Source organism: Nothobranchius furzeri, chromosome 2 (genome assembly GCF_043380555.1).
Source record: "Nothobranchius furzeri strain GRZ-AD chromosome 2, NfurGRZ-RIMD1, whole genome shotgun sequence".
Lineage (NCBI taxonomy): Eukaryota > Metazoa > Chordata > Actinopteri > Cyprinodontiformes > Nothobranchiidae > Nothobranchius > Nothobranchius furzeri.
The window spans coordinates 85,761,570-85,776,186 of NC_091742.1; the positions used below are offsets into that span (position 1 = coordinate 85,761,570).

Below are 14,617 nucleotides of genomic sequence, written 5' to 3' on the forward strand. Positions count from 1 at the left end.
CCCAGGACGACGTTCCATCTTCCAACCAGGTGATACTCGAATTAGTTTCTAATGCCCTCTCGCACAAGGACGTGGTTAACGCGGTGGAGCAGTTTGGGAAAACGGAGTCGGTTGTGTTGTATAGGAGCAGACAACAGGTACGTGTGGAGAGAGACTTTGTCCTGCTTCACAGAAGCTGCTACAAGCCTCAGTTGTCATTGCTGCGACCCATCGTGCTGTTTGTGTTTGCAGGCAATAGTGCGTTATACGAATGAAGAAGATGCAGAGAAACTGAGGAGCGTAAAGAAGTTTGATTTGAAAGGACAAACAATCAAAGTCACCCCAGAGGTACCTTGCTCTAGCATTCTGTGTCCAGTTTCACGTGGTGTTTCAAAGATTTCTGTCAACAGCAGCATTAGAGTCACAGCTTCGCTCAGTCTTTCATTCATGTTCAGTCTAAAACCACTAAAGTACACATCTTCATTTGGACAAAGACTGAATCTGTCTCAGGCGTTTTCATCTTCAACGTGGTGACAAGGATGTCTTTGGCTGAGTGTTCCCTGTTTATTTACAGAAAAGTGTGAGGAGTGCCACGTCTAAAGAACAGAAGAAACCTCAGCAGTAAGTCGTGCTTCTCACAAACAAGTCAGCTGAGCGTGTTTGCACCTGCTACTCTCACCACTTATGTTTGTCAAATTCAATTTGTGTCATCGTGTTCAGATTTGGACCAAAACGGTGAAGAAGACGTCCCAAAGTTAAGAGTTTCTTTGTTTTTTCTTCAACTCATGCTCATGGTGCTCTTCTTTTCTGCAGAACATCATGTGAATCAAGCGTCTCCGCTCCTCCAGATTCTGAAGCTATCCTCTCTTCCACCACTGGAGAGGCAAACATCTCAAGTCCCAAAGCAGAAACATCCGCAGAGGAGCATAAAGGCCCGACAGACGGTCCACCTCCTGCTTGTGCTGAGGCAGAAACTGGACCAGGTGCTGCTGAAAAGCCACCGACAGCAGCTGGAGACTCTGCTCTGGTTAAAGGTGCTGAAAAACAAGGAGAGGAACAGAGCCAGGAAGCTGAAGGTTCTAAAGTGAAACCAGCAGCTGCCAAGACTTCCCTCATTAAGCTCCGTTTGATTCGTCCACCAACCCATCCAGGTGAAAGCACGTTAGAGACACCCGATCCCCAGCAGAGTCCACATGCTGCTGACAAAACTCCTGTAAGTTCATCTGAAGCTCCGTGTCAGCTCCAGTCAGAGCAGGAGACCCCAGAGCCCACAGCTGGAGATGCTTCATACGGTAAAGAGTCCACGTTCTCTGGTTCTTGTTTGTCCTCAGATCACCTCTGCTCCCTTTCTAGATTGTATCCATATGAGACACTCTGTGTCACATTCTGAGTTTTAATTTTAAAGCTACTGTTTCAAATTGTTTATAATCTAATCTAATCCCCTGGGAGCAGAAAGTTGGGAATTTTTGCAGAATAATTTTATCTGTCAACAACACTATCACCAGCCACTGGGCAGCCCTTTGAAAAAGTTTCTACAATACCAAAACAAACTAAGATACTGGCTAAGTCCAAAACAGAAGAGAAAGGGAGTAAATCCTGATGTTCGGAGTCTGTTTAGTTTATAATAACGAGATCATAAGTTTTCTTTAGTGCTGCTTTTCAGGCTAGTTTACTTCCTTCAAGCAACTCTCCTGGAGATCGTCTTAAACTCAGACCAATAAAGAAACCTGACTTGTTGTCTGGTGCCGTGACCTCACCGCCGTCTAGAGCTGATTTATCCCAGAGACAGGAGATTTTACTCAGAGGCACAGTTTATCTTTTGAGATGAATCAGAATTGGTTCAAATCTGTAATCGACCGTGTTGCCAAATAGTGACCTTGTCTCCACCACATTTCACACTCCCTTAGTGACTTTCGTAAAAGTGCCTAGCGACAGGTTTGGCAACATTTCTGACAACCCTTAGTTACTTTCTGTGGGACTTCATCGACAATCCCCGACTCTTCCACGCTGATTTGCTTGAGTTGAGTTTCTTTTGTTTTTTTAAGGGACCTAGAGAAGTCGGTTATTTAATCAACTTCTTCTGTGTTTTTCTCGTATAGTGAAGCTTTTCTTGAGAAATGTATATTTTCCCCTCCTCCACCTGATTTCTCACATGGGTTAACCGCGTCTCTAGATTCTGGGGCTGCTGAGGAAAAGTCCAAATCAGTCGGCCAAGTTTCAGCAGAATCTACCCAAGAAGCTTCAGCTCCCAGCACCAAACCAAATGTCCCGGCCACGGGCAAAAAGTGGAATTCTGCATACGATTACTCCTTAGATCCGGAAACCTCTCGGACCGTCGGAGATGTGGTGGACACGTTTCTGAACGATCAGTGTCTGAGTAAGGAACGACAAACCTGAACCTCCTCCAGCAGACGTCTGTTGATGTTTTCACACCTTCAATCTCTCTTCCTCTCCAGGGTGCTTTAAGAATCAGCAGCGGTGTCTGGATGAAGATGTAAGTGTCATCACCATTAAAGTTAACACTTGTTTGAATAATTACGAGGTTAGCTGCAAGGTCGGGTTTTAACGACCCAGCAGGTCAAACTAATACATGTGGGGACAACGAAGGTAAATTAAATACGTGTCTCTGTTTGGGTTCCCAATCTTCCCATAAGCTAGCAAACACAACAAAAGTGTTATTAGTGAAACATTTAAATGTCTGACGGCGGTCCTGATTAAGGAAGACTGATAAAGTTGACTCAGGCCATATTAAACAGTCCAGCGCTCAGAGTCTCCTTCGACGCTTTTATTTTGACGAGCGTCACCCCAGAGACATAAATCAGTCTCCTCTTGTTTTCTCGCCTGTGTGCAATAATCTTAGCTTTGAGAACATCGAGTCCTAGCTTATTAGAGCATTGGTTTTTTTTTCTTCTATTGAATTGTTCACTCTCTATTTGTTTTGCCAGTTTAATGCACAGCTGCTGCTGATCAACAACCTCCCAGAATATAAAGATGGCTGCTACACAGAGGAGGAAGTTGCTGCCCTTCTCGTCCCGTTTGGGTTTAAATATGAAGTGGACACCATCTATGTTATTCCTCAGACACGCTTTGTAGGTGCCAACTTTCACATTTGTGTCCCGTTTATTACTGATGTCATGTTGTTTTGATAAACCATTTATGTACGCTTGGCTGATGGCGTACTGAGGTTACGTTTGTACACTCTCCTGGTCTCCTGTCAGGCTTTGGCCCTCATGCCGACTGTTAAAGATCTACAAAAAGTGGTGAAGGAGACCTGGGACGGGGTGGCTTTTAAAGGGTGTGAGCTCTGCTTGAGGCCTGTTAACAACAAGATTTTACTGTCACCGGTAAGAAACTAAATCCAGACTTTTCTTCTTTTTATTCTTAATATTAAAGTTTAGCAGAGGATCGGGTGGTGAGGCGTTTTTGCGTCAGCTCCCTGTGAGAGTCTCTGCTGATGTTTAACCCAGTTATTCTACCTCTGTTTCTGTTGCAGGTTGGGTTTTACAAATCTCTGATGAAACTGATGAAGTTTGTAAGTAAACACACACACACACACACACACACACAGACCCATGTGTCTAAACCTCCTCCTAATGTTGCGATCCCACGAGCCGGGGCGTGAAAAATGTAACCATTTAAAATCAGCCTCCAAAGGGTTACCAGACAAAGAGCGTTGTCAACGGTAGTGACCCGTATTTGGGTTAGGGTATATCAGATACATGCCATTTACCAAACATGGAGGAGAAGTTGATTATTATTATGTTTTATAGTAAAATCAGAAGTAAGATCCCACATAACTCTAGCAGCACCTTGTGAAACATCATATCTACCGCTATTTTAACTCTAAACCGCTTAAATAACCTTAATTCCCTCCAACCTGATGCAGCCAAACAAAACAACAGAAGTTTCGATTTCGCCATATAACAGAATGCGTAGACGGCTTTGCCGCTGCCACGGGTCACCTCTCGTGTGTCAGGTAATTAAAGCAACAGCGACGAATTTCGCTGATCACGGTCGTTTGTCGCCTCCCGTGTGTCGAGCCCCTTAATGTTGAGCCCTGAGGCATTCCACAGTTCATTCCTAGCACAGGGATTAAAGTTCTCCGTCGCGGGAAATCCGTCAGTTGGAATAATCAGCAAAAAGTTCTCTCTCTCTCTCTCTCTCTCTCTCTCTCTCTCTCTCTCTCTCTCTCTCTCTCTCTCTCTCTCTCTCTCTCTCTCTCTCTCTCTCTCTCTCTCTCTCTCTCTCTCTCTCGGTCGGTCGGTCGGTCGGTCGGTCGGTCGGTCGGTCGGTCGGTCGGTCGGTCGGTCGGTCGGTCGGTCGGTCGGTCGGTCGGTCGGTCGGTCGGTCGGTCGGTCGGTCGGTCGGTCGGTCGGTCGGTCGGTCGGTCGGTCGGTCGGTCGGTCGGTCGGTCGGTCGGTCGGTCGGTCGGTCGGTCGGTCGGTCGGTCGGTCGGTCGGTCGGTCGGTCGGTCGGTCGGTCGGTCGGTCGGTCGGTCGGTCGGTCGGTCGGTCGGTCGGTCGGACAAGGACCAATCAACAGAGGTTTCAGTCACTTACCAATGAGCGGACAGGATGCTCCGTACATCTCCGAGCAAACATGGAGGAAAAGTTGATACCTGCTGTGACGGATTTCCCAGAACTGTACAATATTTTTACCAACGAATATAAATATTCACAAAAAGGCCGCGGCATGGGAAATTGTTGGTGACTATTAGTAAATGCCGGCGCCTTGCTTGCACAGGTCTGCTGCCAGGCTGGAAGCAGACACTAGCCTCCACGACCATAGTCCCGTTCACCTTCACCGCCGCAGCCGGCACCTCTTTGCCCTGCCCTTCTGCGCCAGAGCCGCATAACTCTAGCAGCACCTTGTGAAATATATTATGTTTATGTATTTAGCAGACGCTTTTGTCCAAAGCGACTTACAAGTGATAATCGGCATATTGCCCTTGAGGCTAACAACAACAATAACAACAACAACTTGACATCAGTCATGGAGAGTAGGAGAACAAGGAGTCATATCTACCGCTTTTTAAACTCTGAACTGCTTAAATAACCTTAATTCCCTCCATCCTGACACAGCCAATCAAAACAATGAAAGATTCTATTTCGCCATGAAACAGAACGCATCGACGGCCTTTTGCCGCGGGTCGCCTCCCGTGTGCCAGGTAATAAAAGCGAAGAATTTCGCTGATCTCTGTCGTTTGTTGCCTCCCGTGTGTCGAGCCCATCTCTCCACCGTTCTGCACCGCCCAAGCTGCAAAAATGCACGCGCTCATTGCTCGTTCCCGCGGTGCACACAAGGAGCGCGCACCAGAAGCCAATAAAGCTCTGATGCCCCCGGACCCCCCAAAGTACTTTAATACTTATCATCTTTTTTTACCTCAGAGAAATCTCAACACCCACACTTTTAAACACTGTGTGTGCGAACGGGTCATTCCAAATTGTTCAGAAACAAGAATACTGACCCTAAAACCAATCAAAACCCGAATAGTGGCTGCATGTAAACAATGTGAGCCCCCCCCCCCCCCAATAATTTTCAGTCAGATGAGAGTTTTTTGCTTCAGTCCCTGTCGTAGCAGTAAAATATTGTGTTTGTGATGAACAACAGAACTGATGGCCAACTGATCTTTGAGATAAAATTCTTGAAAAAAATTTGAACCACGTAGCTACACATCGCCAACTTTTCTGTTATTTGAGTGTTTGCTGTGTTCCTCCCAACAGGATGTGACTGATGACGGTTCTAAGACGGTCTTATTTTATGACATCTCTCAGAGTGAAATCAAGGAACTCAGAGAAGTTTTGATTAAAAACTTTTCTGTAAGAAACTTCCTGCCTCTGCTCAACAAGGTATAAACACATGGAAAACACAAGGATGTCTTACAGTGTTTGAATAACTTCCTGTTTCTCCTCATCTGTGCCGCGTTTGTGTGTCCAGCTGTATGTTGAGTTTGCGTCCAATCATGATGTCGACCTGCTCGGACTTTCCTACAGCAAACACCGAGAAGGTCGAACTCACAAACTGTTCAGGCTGAAATCACCAAATTTACCCAATAGAACAGCAGGTCAGTTTTTATTTCAGTCCGGAATTATTGAAGTGCATCTGTAATCCAGATTATTTCCCTTTTACTTACTGGAAATAAAAAAGCATGTAAGCAGCAATGTGGGAGAAAAGATTCAAATTGTAGATAAGATATCTTGTTTTTCTTCACCGTTACAAAATTTAGTTGGAGGATTCAGTAAAGAAAAGCCTGGATTAATTATTTAATTAACCTGCACGAGTCTTTAAAGAGCAAGTCACCCCCTACTAGAGTATTACTCCACTCTCACTTCCTGTTTGAAAAATGCAACAAATGCTGTTGCCTAGCAGACCGAGAGGGCGGAGCCGCTAACAAATACACACACACAGGCTCACAACGACATTGTGACCTCATATGGTACCAGCTAACGGTCTAGGGTACCTCCTAGCCAATAGCGATGGCAGATTTAAATTAAAATGCAGTGCAAAGTTTTTACCTGACAACGGCACAACACTGCCAGTTTTAGGCAGAAAACTAAAATTTTAACTAAAATGCACTAAAGTACAAAACTGTTGACTACACGTGTCTGCAGCACAATTAGACACTCATTTGTATAGTTTATCAGAAAAAAAGGTTGATGTGGGGGTGACTTGCTCTTTAAACAGGTTTGGATCAAATGATTCTGTGATTTATTGCTGAGTTTGACTCATAATTTGAATTTTATCTAATAACTTAAAAACTTTCTACAATACTTTGGATAAAAGACCGTTTAACACAACATCTGTGTTCAGATTATAATCCTCTACTCTGAATCATTCAACAGCAAAAGCCAACATCCCACCAGGCTGCAACCCTCCGTTCTGGCTCACCATGAAAACAGCTCCTTACTTATTCCCTACTGCCACTCCGTGGTTCTACATCCCAAGTAAGAGAACGGATCAGAACCTCACATTTGGCTGAATTCAACCTTCTGTCACCAACTGACTCTTTGTTTTATTAATATCTAGATTATATCACCGTCAGTAAAGTCAAGAGCATTCCTGTAAGTGACTCAGCATCTTTCATTTAATCAGGGCCTGAAATTCACTGCGGGATTGCGGGTATTGCGCGTTATATAGTCGCTTCTCGCAAATCTAGTTTTATAATGCGGGAAAGTCCCGCACAGCCTACAGCGAATGTGGACGTTTGTATCGGAGCCATTAAAATCCCACAACATCGAACCCGTTCTTCATCTTGGTGATTGGCGGCGCGCTGGATTATTTTTTTTCTCCACTTATCAAAATACAAGCTCAGTCCCTTGCTAGCAGCAAAGCAGTGCTTTGGTTGTCGGATTTAACGCCTGCACGCAGACATGGACTGCTGGTTAAAACGGAAATCTAACAACGAAGGGGAACCTGCTCCCAAAAAAAACTTTACAAGAAATCCCCAGCAAGGGAGGAGGCGCTGGAGGCAGGGCGGGAGGCAGCGCTGATTCCAGCGATGCTGTGAATGAGACAGATCCTCCGGACTTTCAAAAAGGTAGCGTCACTGAAAGTAACGTTAGCAAGCAGCCTAAAGATAAGTTTCAGGCTAACTGGCTCAGACTGTATCCCTGGCTTGAAAATAATAATGGTGAAATGAACTGCTCCATTTGTAAAAATCGCCCTCCGCAAGAGCAGTTTGATTTCAACCGAGCTTTTATCAAATAAGAGATGAAGCAGAGGAGACAGAAGACAGAGAGGACAGAGGACCAAGCGGAGCGTGGGAGAACCCCGCTCCAAAACTAATTAGTACTAACAGATACAATAATGTACGTAGTTGCAATCGTGTTTGATGCCACATCAACTAAACTGTTTGTGTTAAAAGTTGGGTTAATGAAAATTCATCAGTTTGAGATGGAGGAATTCAGAGACAGAAATCAGAGTAAGAAGAGAAGATGGAGACAACAGATAAAGAAGCACAAACAAGAGCAAAGATGCAGCCCAGAGAGTTGGACAACATACTTCAGCAATGAAAATTGTTCAGATAATTTCTAATACCAGTGCAGCAAAAAGGAGCATTTTTATTTGATTTTTATACTTCAAAGTTGTTACAATGGAGAAAGAAGCAGTGTTAGAGGCCAAGAAAAAGACACCATTCAGACAAAAGAAAAGATGGCCACAGATGCAGCTATGAGGACCACTAAGGAAGATTAAAAAAAGTTAATGCATCAATCTGAGGTAAGAATACAGCAATGTTAAGGCCTTTTGTTAATCCCACAAGTAGTTCCTGGAAAGTTTATATTTATTTTTTTAACTTCCGTGTGAGGAAAGAAATCAGGCAGAGGAGATGAAACAAAGAAAGGGACGAGCAACGAAGATGAGAATGCTGCAGGAGTCCAATGAAAGCTGCTTATAAACGTGATGTAAGGTATGGTTAGAACAACATAAGACTGTACAGGGGAAATTTACATATGGGGGGGGGGGGGGGGGATTACCGAATGTGCAGACATATGTGAGGGGGGAATTCCCCCCCTATTTTTAGAAGTGAATTTCAGGCCCTGTTTAATTAAAATAACTGCAGTAACACAATATTACATAATTCTTCCCATAAACATTATTTATCTACGAGTCTTGAAGTGTAGACTCAAGCTCAGTAAGGGAGCTGCCGTACGCTGATCCTGCGGTTTTTAAACCCCTCTGCCACGCAGGAAACTGACTGTCAGAACTTCGCGTCTTTTGCCGTCATGCTGACGGGTCTGCCGGAGGACAACTACACCGTGGACGACATTGCCAAGCTGGCGTGGCAGTATTTGCCTCTGAAGAATTTTCAGACTCTGTACACAGACCTGATCGTGCTTCCGCTGCAGAGGAGGGTGAGTAGCTGATTATTTGTGGATTTACGTAATCGGCTTGTGAGTGAATCGGTTACAAGTTTCAAGCAGAAACACAACAGCTTGTTTAGGGGACAGAATAACAGGAGGTTGTAACCTCGGCTGTGTCGGTATTTTTGGCCTGCATCCTGTGAAGGACCTGACCTAAGTCTATTCCTTCCTCAACCATAAAGACAGGAAGTGAGCAGTTGTGAAACTGGACCGTCTAACCTTCTGATTTAGTCCCACTCTTCCTTTGCTGTGTGTCCTGTCTCCTAGCAACCATGATATTGCTAAATAGAATCTTGAGAAAACTACTTGAAGCTTTGCAGAGTATTTTTTTTATCACTTATCCTAAAGCAACATTAAATACTTTAACACAAGTAAGCTGTTGCTTTCAGACTTGTTCAGTGTATCTTGAGGGAGAAACGTTACCACCTTCACATTGGACAGCTTACTGCTGCCTAGTTACTGGACTTAACAGTTTTGTGGAGCGGGTAGGAACTCTAGGGGGAGCTCTCTACCTGCTGTATGGCTGTTACCTGTTTACTGTGTCTCTAGCTAATATGAAGGCTAGCACTCGATTGAGGACGTTAAAGGAGGATGTAAAGTCACGGACTGATGGTGACCTGGCTTTGTTGCTATTGGAATTTAAAAAAAAAAAATTTTGTCCAACAATTTGTATCTGCTGAGTTTGTGGCTTATTTAGTTTCAGTTGGCTTCTGTTAGCTTTAGCTCATTATTAGCACTAGCTACAGCAGGCTGTGGTAGGGATGTTTACAACCATTGTAATTCTGCTTTTAACCAATAGGAGGGAGAAAAGGGAAACCTATCAAGTGTTGCTTTAACCTAGAGGAGCGGTAAAAAGGGGTTGTGGGGCGGTTGCTCCACTGTCACAGACTTGATTTCAGCTTGGACATAACTGTGATCGCAGCTGCGCTCCTTATGCTTTTTTAACAAGCCGCTCATAAAGGTGTCTGCCCTCCACTGTCCCTGTGCAGTCTCTGGTGATCTGAGCTCCAGCTCTGATGGAGAGAAGCTCCTGGAGCTCTGCATCGCTCCAGTTTATCATCTCAGCTGGTTCTGTCTACAAAAGTGAAATTTACAGCCATTTTTACTTCCATATTTAATATAGTTGCCGACTGGAGCTCAGCAGTAACCCCCCACGTGATCATGACGCCTCCCTTTTTTATTACATGAAGATTTGTTGTACTTTGGTGTTTCCAGTCTCATCTCTCTCGTCTTCAGGTGCAGAATGTGGGTTTATGTCTGCTCACTGGGATGAGAAAGAGGGAGCATATAACTCCTGTTTTGGCTTCACTGCACTGGTTGCCTGTACATTTTAGAATCCAGTACAAGGTACTTTTATGGGCGTTTAAGTCTCTGCAGGGTTTTGCTCTGAGTTTTCTCTCTGAGCTACTTGTTCTTCACTCCCCTTCACGGTCTCTGAGGTCAGGTGATAGGCTACTCCTGGAAGTCCCTAGATAATCTCCTAGGTGACGGGGCTTTTTCAGTAGCAGCCCCTAGGCTCTGGAATGTGCTGCCTCTACACATTAGGTTGGCATCTTCTCTGTGCTGGTTTAAAATGCTTCTTGAAAACCCAATTTTTTGCTTTGGCTTTTAACACGGCATGAAGACTTTGTTCATTCGTACATATTTTATGATGTATATCGTTGTGTGTTTTGCTTTTTTAAATTGTAGTTCTGTGAAGCACTTTGGTGAGTTTCATACTGTTGTAAGGTGTTACGAATAAAGCTGGCTTGGCTTGGACGTCTTCATCACATTGCTGTAAGGACACAGCCCTCGTCTCTGTTGTCATAGTAACACCACTGCTGTCTTTAGCACTCAGACCTTGCTAATAGGTTACTAGACCCAGTCTCTAAACTGGGTCTAGTAACTTCAGTAAGTTGTAGCGGTCACACTGTATAGCGTGACGACTGCAAATTAATTACGACCAATAAGATGTGATGATTCTATATAAATATGAAATATCAACCTGATTGATCTCTGAATGTTTAATCAGAAGAGTTTAGGATTCCATAAACACACTTCGTATTAATTCAGACAGAGTCAAGTATGTAGTTTATATAATGAATTTTATTCTTTTCTAAACTAATGAGTATACATGACAAGACATGAATAATGAGATGTGATGGAGTGGATGATATGCGCTGATGGAATGTGAGGTGTAGGTGGTGTGATGTAAGCTAGATGTTTATCAGAATCTTTGTATCTGAAAGAAATTGTGAAATCTGGGTGTAAAAGAATTTGTTGTCCGCTATAAACTAGAGAGTTGATTATTAATAAAACAGCATCAGACGCAATCTGTTGTCTACAAACTCTGGCGGAGACCCCCAGCAGATCTGGACTGTCAGAAGTCGGGTGGACCTCCCGGCACCGGGATTTCGTAGATTAAACTCCGATACGACCGGTCCAGTCTTGAGATGTCTCCAGGTCACAACATTAGCTGGAACGCTTGTTTGCGTCCAAAGTGGATGTGGCTCTTAGGGAGCCGTCTGGCTGTGTCAGCTTGCAGCGTGCAAACAGGTTTTGACTTTATGCCAAAAGAGATGTCTCAAGGAGGCTTGTTCCGAATTGGCCGGTTCGGAACGCCGCTAGAAACTGAACTAATCGGGAAGTAATTCCTGTTTTATTAAACTAGCTTGTTATGATTTCTGGCCATTCTGGCAAATCAGAATGTGCCATGTCTGGAAGGCTTTACCAAAACATTCCTCAGAAAGCCACGCCTTCCTTCAGATACAAAAATGTTTTTAACCTTAATATGTATCTTATTGTAATGTGTATGAGTGTAAACAATGATTAACTTGTTAAATCAAACACATAGTGATTTGTGATATAAAAGGATAATTGTAAGAACAATATTCATTTCAAATTCATTGATTTAAGCACAGATAATTCAAACATTTGGTTTAAACATCTTGTTCATTCATCACATATGATTATGTAACCCATAAGTTGTAAAGTCTTGTAGAATTTGTGTGGATTCACTTTTATTCAGAGTGAGGAATCCAGCAGTCTCACTTTTAGCAGAGAGATAAGGCTTTTGCGGGAGACCTTGACAGTTTATTTATGTCTGCTTGAAGAACAATAAGTGAGCAAAAGGTTGATTTGTGTGTCTGGATCCTCCAGATGGCGTAACCTTGACTTTGCCCCTCTGGCGTGCATGAAAGGTTATGCTGTGTCAATTTGATGGTGAAATTTGACCCTTTTGATTCATTACAAAGTGATGAGTAGAGCTTCCACGAAAACCAGTGAAGTTTATTCCAGTAAAAACCAGTTTTTATTTAGCAGAAACTCAACACATTGGTTTTAATTCCAAACAAGCTCCGAAGTAATGATGTTCTTCCTCTCTTCCATTCAGGCCTTCCTGTTTTTCAGTGATTGGTCCTCAGGTCTCAATTTTATCCAGGATCACATTAAAAAGCCATTTGTGATTGATGGGTGTCCCCTCGGTGTCTTCCTCGTCCTCCAGTTACCGCATCCTGGACTCCGCGAGGTACTGGACCCTGATCTATTTATTTATGTTTACAAAAGAAAAGGTGGTTGACACTTTTTACTCAACAGTTTTTAATAATCTCTGGATTTTAGAGAGAAATTTGTTTACGATGTAGTTTTAGTCTGATCTCAGAGTTAGATTTTAAATTAACATGATTGGTGTCTCCTAATCTGTTCACAGGAAGAGGTGTACAAGAACGTGCTAAAATGGAGCAACCACGTGAGTTCTTGCTAGTGTATATATGTTGATGGTTTTACGATGGTGTGGGTGGATCTTCTGGTTCCTTTAACACCACCTGCTGTTGTTCCCAGCACGTTGAAGACCCTGACACTCTTGAGGAGCGGATGCTGCACGTCCAGACCTTGGAGGCATCACTTAGCGTTGTGGATTCGGTCATGAGCGTGGTGTCGTCTGTTGCTACTTTTGTCAACTTCTTGCCGCTGGGAAACAGGGTACAATGATTCAGGGCCTGCAGATGAATAACAGTATAAAATAAATGAATCAATTTTCAACGTCAGCTCCAGAATTATAGGGGTAAACATGTGTGAATAAAAAAAAATTCCATGTTAATTTATTTGAAACCAGGGTTTTGTTACATGTTTGTGTTGGATTTGAGGTGTTTTTAAGTGTTTGAATGTTTGCAGTTCACTGAGAATCCATTTTTCACTCTTTATTTTTTAAATATGATTGGCCACTCTGAGTTAGACATGCAGGCTGAATGTGAAAATAGTCTACTTTCCCTATTTTCTGCATTAGCTACTGATAGAAACTAGATGGGGAAATGTTAAGGTCAGAAAAAGCCGGTCAGGTCTACGTCACACTTTAAATGGTCACGGACTCGCCCATCTCGACTCGAGCAAGGAGGGCTGTTGTTGGTTCAGCATTGAGAGCGCAGAACACATCTTAGCTAGTATAGGCTAACTGTTAGCGTTAGCAACGCTACATCAAGGCAGAACTCCTTCAAGCTTGTGTTTTTTGTGGAGACAAAACATCAACGTTGCAGAGTAAGCAGTCAGTGGTAGAGTGGTGTTGCTGTTAGCCAATCAAAGAAGAGATGTCTGAATATCAGGAAATAAGACTGTAAAACCTGCTGTCTTGTGTTTACCTTACTCCGGCTAACGTCTGTTTGCTGAAGCAGGCGCACCAGAGCTTCTTTCCCCATAGAGATCGACTGTCAAGGCATTAATTTGTACTAGAGCCCACTGCAAATGTGTTGACAAAAACTAGTGAACTTGGTCTTTAATATAGTGCTCAAACTTTTAATGATAAGCATCTCTTGACGTGGGAGTAAATCATCACAAATAAAAGATGTTCTACAATCTGAAAAACTCACCTTTAAGGTGCTTGTGAAGTGCTTTAATTTGAAATGGGGGGAAAAGTAATTTCACGAGAAGTTGGAAAGTGAGGTTGAGTTCAGTTGAATTAAAATTTAATCAGTTTAAGTCTTTAATATAACCGCAGTTGTTGTTTTTAATTATTTTCTTCATCAGATCTACATCGAGATGCCCGACTCCAGTGCAGCGGTTCGACTGTTGGAGAAGATCAAGTCACTGGACAATTTACACGCTGATGGCAGATGGTGTGTGGGTGTGTGTGTCTGTGTGTGTGTAAATACACTTAACAGTGAGTTTTCTCAGTATTTAATCACAAAGTCTCTTTTGTGTTCTCTTTTGTAGGAATAAAGTTGGAAAAATCGAGCCGTGAGTACTTTTTTGTCTTTAAAGTGAAAGTGGTGGTGTGTACTACGGGGGCAGGGGTGGCCAACCAGTCAGTCCAAGAGCATCTGTTTTTTACCGTGTTACCGTAAAGAGCCACATACACATGGGCACACACGACCATCACCCATCCTTTCTTCTCACACACACACACACACACACACACACCTCTACTGTAGATAAAAATGTTAGCAGAGCTCAATATTCCGAGGGTGTCATCAGGGTTGACGTAGGAAACAAACCATACCGACACATCAGCTGTCATTCACAAGAGGAGGAGTTTATTATTCCAGTCACGTCTTTTATGCAGCGCTGAAAGCAATCTCATTGGTTGTCACAACAGGTAAAGCAAATAATCAATAGAGCCAGAAACTTTGACAAATGAGAACAAAACATAAACATAAATACATAAACTTATTTGGAGTGCAAATAAACAACTCACTCAACACTCAACAAGAGGGCTCTTGGATGGAAGAGGAGAGGAGCTAAGTGAGAAGAGTAGAAAGCTGTGTTCTTCATGGCAGAATCTCCAAAAGCAACAATTCTCATGCCCGCTT

The 14,617-nt window shown here is 43.3% G+C and overlaps 1 protein-coding gene across 1 annotated transcript in view; it reads left to right on the forward strand.

Annotated features, from left to right (window-relative positions):
* Positions 1-14,617, forward strand: part of LOC107376901 (uncharacterized) — a 31,770-nt gene that overhangs the window by 12,466 nt on the left and 4,687 nt on the right. Inside the window, exons 7-25 of the mRNA XM_070548094.1 lie at positions 6-137; positions 232-327; positions 554-600; positions 793-1,271; positions 2,153-2,356; positions 2,436-2,473; positions 2,925-3,068; positions 3,198-3,323; positions 3,473-3,511; positions 5,703-5,828; positions 5,917-6,043; positions 6,822-6,923; positions 7,006-7,040; positions 8,667-8,831; positions 12,211-12,345; positions 12,526-12,564; positions 12,657-12,797; positions 13,836-13,924; positions 14,022-14,045. Of these exons, the coding sequence (XP_070404195.1) occupies positions 6-137; positions 232-327; positions 554-600; positions 793-1,271; positions 2,153-2,356; positions 2,436-2,473; positions 2,925-3,068; positions 3,198-3,323; positions 3,473-3,511; positions 5,703-5,828; positions 5,917-6,043; positions 6,822-6,923; positions 7,006-7,040; positions 8,667-8,831; positions 12,211-12,345; positions 12,526-12,564; positions 12,657-12,797; positions 13,836-13,924; positions 14,022-14,045 (2,288 nt within the window). The remainder of the gene's footprint in view (positions 1-5; positions 138-231; positions 328-553; positions 601-792; positions 1,272-2,152; positions 2,357-2,435; positions 2,474-2,924; positions 3,069-3,197; positions 3,324-3,472; positions 3,512-5,702; positions 5,829-5,916; positions 6,044-6,821; positions 6,924-7,005; positions 7,041-8,666; positions 8,832-12,210; positions 12,346-12,525; positions 12,565-12,656; positions 12,798-13,835; positions 13,925-14,021; positions 14,046-14,617) is intronic.